At 38.8% G+C, this 6,597-nt stretch overlaps 1 protein-coding gene across 2 annotated transcripts in view; it reads right to left on the reverse strand.

Annotated features, from left to right (window-relative positions):
- Window positions 1-2,613: 2,613 nt before the first annotated feature.
- The window catches only part of wnt16 (wingless-type MMTV integration site family, member 16), a 5,691-nt gene continuing 1,707 nt past the window's right edge, over window positions 2,614-6,597 (reverse strand). The window contains exons 2-5 of one of the 2 annotated variants that reach the window (XR_004797094.1): window positions 5,745-5,971; window positions 4,485-4,771; window positions 3,587-4,161; window positions 2,614-3,065 (exon numbers count right to left, since the gene is read on the reverse strand). Coding sequence is in view for 1 of the 2 variants with exons in the window: in XM_035672577.1 (XP_035528470.1) it covers window positions 3,703-4,161; window positions 4,485-4,771; window positions 5,745-5,971 (973 nt within the window). In the remaining variant the exon portion in view is untranslated. Of the gene's footprint in view, window positions 4,162-4,484; window positions 4,772-5,744; window positions 5,972-6,597 lie in introns of both variants that reach the window. The other variant, XM_035672577.1, reaches the window with a different exon arrangement.

Here is a 6,597-nt window from a genome sequence, read left to right on the forward strand (position 1 = left end):
TCAATCAGCTCTTTCATTGTGTCAATATCTGATCACTGAGTTGTTGGAGGGACAAAGGTGCTAGCAGCAGTTAGCAGTTAGCAGTTAGCGGTTGCTATAAGCAGGTTTTTACATTTTTAATGGGAAGAAATATTTTGATTTAAGATTTATTCATTTCTGTAAATCAACAAACAACAACAAACATCTCTTTATCTCTAGTTAGCGTAGCATATCGTAGCAGTAAAATCCTTCATCTGGTTCAAATCTAGAGTTAAAAAGCACCAAGATCTAACACAATGATAAGCACCTGATCAGTTTTTTCTTTCGTTAACTATCTGAGACCATCAGCTTATGAGTATGAGTGTGTATAGTGTGTGAGTGTGTGTGAAAGTGTGTGTGTGTGTGTGTTGTTTAAGTGAGTGTGTTGAGTCAATAGCAGGGAAATCCTGCACTGTAAATAAGATTCTGTCGCTGTTTTCTCTTTCCTGAAACTTCTGCTCTGTCATCACACTGCTGATAACACACACACCACACACACACACAAACACACACCACACACACACACACACACACACTGCTGACTCGCTGTACCAACACACTGGTCAGTCTCTCTTTTTTAAACTTGTCATCATAAAATCACAAGAATTTGTTTTAAATTTCAACTTCTTTCAAATTTAGAAACAAAAGAGTCACTTTAAGCCACTTAATAAATTAATAAATATAAATAATATAGAAAACCGATGAGTTGGAGTTTGGTTCAACTTTATACTGTTTAGGTTTATTCACTCAAACAACTGAAGCATTAAAAGTTTATTTGATTTGATTTGAAGTAATTCAAATTAGAATAGCTCACTGAAGTTGGAATTTACTCGGTTTTTTGGGAGTTTTTTTTTTGTGGTTTCAGACTTTAACTGTTTAGTTTTTCACTTCAAACAACTGAAGCATTATAAGTTTATTTGATTTGATTTGAAGTAATCAAATTAGATAGCTCACTTGAAGTTGATTTACTCGGTTTTCTTCCACTAAAACAAATTATTACATCACCTGTCAAACAGCTGATGGACCATTAAAAGTATTGATTATTCATTGATTATCAAAATAGGAGACAATTCATTTTCTGTGGATGGTTTAATCTAATGGTTTCTGCTGTATTGAAGTTGTTGACTGAAGCTGACTTTATGTGACAAACATCAAATCTTTGCAATTCTATCATTAGAATTATTTGGATGTTTGTGACAATTTATAAACTGAAATAAAACCCTTAAAGCATTAAAGCACAGTGGCACTGACAGTTGTGTGTTGATGTAAAGTCAATACTAAAATCAATAAAATCCAGCAGATATTTACACTGAGTAACTTCAGCAGCAGCAGTTAGTTCGAAGGATTCATTTATGTTTAGACGTTTCCTTAGTAACTTTGCACGTGTTTGTCTCCTGATGTTCTTTTTATTTTTATCTTTAATGTGAAACTTCTGTCCCAATTAAATAAAGTAAAACATAAATAATCTGGATATTCACCTGCTGGAGGAGAGTCAATCACTGACTGTTTAAATAAATGTTTGAAGTGAAGTTTGGTCTTTGTAGTTTTTGGTCTCCTTCCTGTCTTTCATCATTCAGTCCACCAGGGGGCAGCAGAGCGCTGTGTACAGACAGGAAGTGGTACTGGTCCCAGGTCTCAACTCAAAGAAAAGGAGCCTGAGAAGAAGTTCCCAACCGCATAATAAAAATAAAAAAACCCACTCTGACTTTATTATAACAGTGAAAAAATGTCTCTTCAACTCCTCCATAATGTAATAATGCGTCTTCAATAAAGGTAAATAAATGGGGAAGGGGTTGATAAAAACAAAGCTATAAACAGATAAATAAGCCTGCAGCAGACTGTCCTGGTACAGGAACTAATGGCACTATATTCTCTGGGGTGAAACACTTTATGGATACAGCAAAGAACCCTCAGGGGTCCCAGGAACAGAGTTCTGCACCGAGCAGAGAAAGGACCCGAATGCCCCTAGGTGAGCAGTTCCCCACCTCTCTTAGGCCTTCAAGAAGGGCCGAGAGAGAAACCACCAAGCTGCTCTCCATAACAGTGTTACCCATGCAACAGGTGAACTGAATGAACCTCTGATCAACCCAGAACGTTTCCAATTGATCCAAAATGAAATGAGGAAAAACCAAAATGAATGAATGAGTGAATGCGTGAATGAGTGAACGAGGGGACTGCTACACTGATTAATGAAACTGCTCTTTAGCTTTTGACATCGTTTGACATCAAAATGAAACAGTTTGAATCTTAGAGATGAAGTTAAAATGTTTTAAACAGCTTTATGTTTGTTAGTTTTACTTTTCTGTGATTATATATTTTATATGTATTTATATAGGTTTATATGTATTTATGGTACCAAAAACCTAAATCATCATCCAGCATCCTCTGACATTCCCTAGAGTGACAGTAATTATTATTTATCAAACATTATATATTAAGTACGACAATTTATTATTAAAACTGAACATGTAACTATAAATACAGTGTTGGAGTCAGTTTATGTCTAAATATGTAAAACAATATTCACAGATTTGATAATAATAATAATAATAATAATAATAATAATAACATGAATAATGAGTCTTTAGAATTACAGTATTGATTACATCACCTACAAGTTGAGAATTACTTATATTATTATTATTATCACTGTTTACAGTTGAACTGAAACTCTAAAATGTGAATTGTGTCTGTTTTAAACATAATATAATTTTCTGAAATAACTTTTTTTACACATAAATAATGTTTATTGCCAAAAATAAAATACAAAAACATTTGATTACATTTTTTATATTCATTCATCAGGAAGATGTTTTGTTTTCTGATTTTCTTGAATGAGTTTGTAATAAAAGAAACAAAACAGCGATTATTCATTAAAGGTTCAGTCTCTCCTGCAGACGGCGAGTTGACTCAGAATGGGTTTTCCTTCATGAACTCGTCAGCGGAGAACAAACTCGCTCCTTCCTCCTCGACTGCGGAACAGATCCAGAGAAACAGTCTGAAACATCCAGAATACTTTAAAGAGCAACTTCAGTTCAACGCTGCGACTGAAACAGAAGAAATAAATCAGCTCCCGAACATTTCAACTGCTGCAAACAAACAAAAAACAACTCATTCCATTTCAAAAAATCTTAGTTTCTTAGAGCTCAGTGAGTTTAAGTGAGTAATGTGAACAGAATAGTTCTGCAGTTGTCCTGATGGTGGCGCTGTCAAACTGTAAAACAAGGTTTAAAGGTTTCCTGTGAATCCGTCGTGTGTGTGTGTGTGTGTGAGGGTGTTTTATATCCACTGTGAGAACGGACGACTACACGGCTACAAAATACATGTCCTGGAGTTGCTTGTGCCCCCACCAGGAGTCTCCTTTGTACCCGACGTGGAGTTGCTTGTGCCCCCTTCCTCTCGGACAACTTCTGCTTTATTCTGACATGAGCAGCAATGTGGGATGCAGTGAAAAGTATTTAAACTTCTTCCTAATCTAATCTGATCTTTTATTATTTGGCCCATTTTAACTCCAGGTTATTGTCACTGAGGTCAACTTAATCAAACCACTCTGACGGCATCATCTCACCTGGACCAGATTTACCGTAAAGATCCTGATTGGCTGAAGAAGAATCCAATAACCTCCATCCAAACCCGGCACGTCAGTTTGTCTTTAAAGACTCTTTTCCAGGTTTGTTGTTGTCTTTATTTACAGGTGTGCATGTCGTTCATGCTCTCACAACGCCTGCAGCGGACGTAGCAGCACCACACGAACTTGCACTCGCAGCGTTGGACGTGTCTGACCACGTGTGTGTTGTATCCTCGGCCGCAGCACAGCAGGTTGCAGCCGTCGGAGCCGCTGGAGGTCCGGTTGCAGCGGCGTCCTCTGGTGCCGGCGATGCCCCGCCTTTGGTCCTCCAGGCAGTAGTTTGGAGACTTGTTGAAGAAGATGAGCTGCTGTTTGTCGACGGGAAGGCGACGCTGATCCTTCCTCCTCGACTTCCTCCTGGAGCGGTCCGACACCTGGACGCTGTGCTCATAGCGCTCCTTCAGGTACGCACCAACACGCTCGAATGGCGCCATCGTCTTCCAACACGTCTTCACCGCACAGGAGCCGGAGACGCCGTGACAGCGACATTGTGTCGACATCGTCCTGTGAATCGCCTGAAGGACAGAGAAGAGGAGACGACACTGAGTGAAGACATGAAGGACAGAAGAAGATCACTGGAGTCCCTCAGGGATCTATTCTAGGGCCTCTTTTATTTTATTTCTTTACAGTGCGAAGACATAACATTTTCTTTATTTTGATTATTACCAAACCCAAACCAGAGTTGGTGATTGTTGGAAAGACTAACAAAGACGGTTTTGATTAGTTTTATTTAGTTTCTGTCCTTAAATGAAGCTACGATGCTATGTGGTAAAATTTGCGTTTTTGTCTATAAAGTCTTGTAAGTCTTTCATTACAATCGTATCAGTAACGTTCTCACCTGCCGTCCGACCTCGCCATTGTGCTGGTTCATGGTGACCACCGTGTACCCTCCTCTGACTGTCGATGTGTTTTTGGGGGCGTTGTCGATGAACTTGCGACTGAACCAGGTCCCATACTGGATGTGGTCTGAGCAGCCGCCCCACTGCCAGCCCTCCGCCGTCGACCCGCCCTGCAGCCGCCCGTCGCAGCCGCACTCCGTCATATTGCCCTGACTGCAGGAGCGCGTGACGGCGTGGACCTGCCCTGCCGTCATCACTGCATAGATAAACGCCGTTTCTTTGGTTCCTATTGGACAAGAGAGGGGGGGGGGGGACTTTATGGACTTTATGGTGTCAGTATGACAAGTCCAGTCTTACTCTTCCTGAGCTTTCAACCACACATTATGGTCTTAAAGCTGATCTTTGAAGACTCTGGTGGTGTTTCAGTTCAGTTCTGACTGTGAGTGGTAGATTAATAACGCCTCACATGCCTCTAATATATTATCCTGATATAAAACATGTGATCGGCTCATTTAGGACAGAATGTGACTGAGAAATACAATATCACTTTAATATATCTGTACATTATTATCTGTAAATTACATTAGACCTCAACATACACGTCACTTTTACTAAAATATAATATGTTTGTGAGTGAAATTCTCCTGCATTAAATATAATTAAAGTTCCTATAAAATGACTGTAATTGAATTAAAGTTCAGTTCAGTAGGAACAAAAGAAACGTCTGCAGTCATGAGACAAACAGTCCTCAGTCTCTGACACTGTAGAATCCATCTCCCATTCAAAACTCCTTTTGGATTTTCAGCATTTTTCAAACAATTTGGATCTTTGTGGTTTTTCTTCATCCTGCTGGAATAAACTCAAGTTTTCTGTATGTTTAATAAAAAAGCTGAAAGTTGTCTGAGTACAACTTACTTCACTAAATAGTGAGTCCTTAATAGGCCGTAAGTACGTAAGTAACTGAGTAGCTGAGTACTCACTTAATTAAAGACTCAGGCCTAACTAAGCTTAAGTAATCCACTCTGTACTTAAACACTAAATACTTCAGATCAGCTGTATTTAGGTTCAGCTGCTGAGCCTAAACAGTGTGAGTAATTCAATACTAACTAAGTCCTAAAAGGCCACCATACAGAGGTTGAACTCTCTGGCGCCACCATCAGGACAAACTTGAGAATAAACCAGTTTCTCTGGTGTGTTTAAGTTCTGTTGAACCACTGAAGAGAGAGAGGAAGAAGAAAGGTTGCGTTCAAGGTCCTCACCGCTTGTCAGCTCGTATCCGAACACAGAGGGGTCGTCCCTGGTGGAGCAGTTCCACCGCTCGTGTCTGAACTGGCTCTGGCACTCTGCGATGGCGAGCCGGGCGCCGTCCTGGATGCTGGGCAGCAGGAACGGTTTCTTCCGGCACAGGTCCCGCTGCTTGTGGCTGAGAGGGAGGTTAGCACAGCCCAGCTTCTCTGGGACTCCTGCCGGGGTCACACCTAACCACCTGAGGAGGGAAAACACCAGCTTTAGATCCACTCACACCAAACTCCATTCAAAATATTAACGTTTTAATACAATTTTAATACTTTAATTATTGTTATAGAATATCAAATGTAATACTGATTCAGGGAGGAAAAGTTCACATTTTATCTAAAGATACAGAATGGATCATAAGGCTTTAGAGGATATTTTATATTTAATAAATGTATTTATTTGTTTCTGAGCTGATAATCGGTTAATATTTTAATTGATTGAGTTTCACTGGAGGTCAAATTTCTCAAATCTGTATTTGAATTAAGGCTTCATATGAAGACTGTATCCTGTTTCAAAGCTCAGACAGACAAAAACCTAAAATACAGTAATAACAGAAAATAACTTTAATTTAAATTTAAATTACATTTTTAGCTTTTATTTGACATAAAACCTTGTGTACTTTTTATTTTAATGTTTAAATAAAGATATTTACAGTGTAAACCAATGAGCTTTAAATCCAGGTGAACTCTGCTATAATACAATAATCAGTCTTACATTTACAGCAGAGTGCTGTTATTATTGGATTGTTATTATTTTAATGTGAATGTTAAAAGTTATAGAACTGTAATAAAAGTCATTATCTGTGAAATTACAGTA

This window comes from Morone saxatilis, unplaced genomic scaffold (genome assembly GCF_004916995.1).
Source record: "Morone saxatilis isolate NCDOM2014 unplaced genomic scaffold, NCSU_SB_2.0 Contig10, whole genome shotgun sequence".
NCBI lineage: Eukaryota > Metazoa > Chordata > Actinopteri > Moronidae > Morone > Morone saxatilis.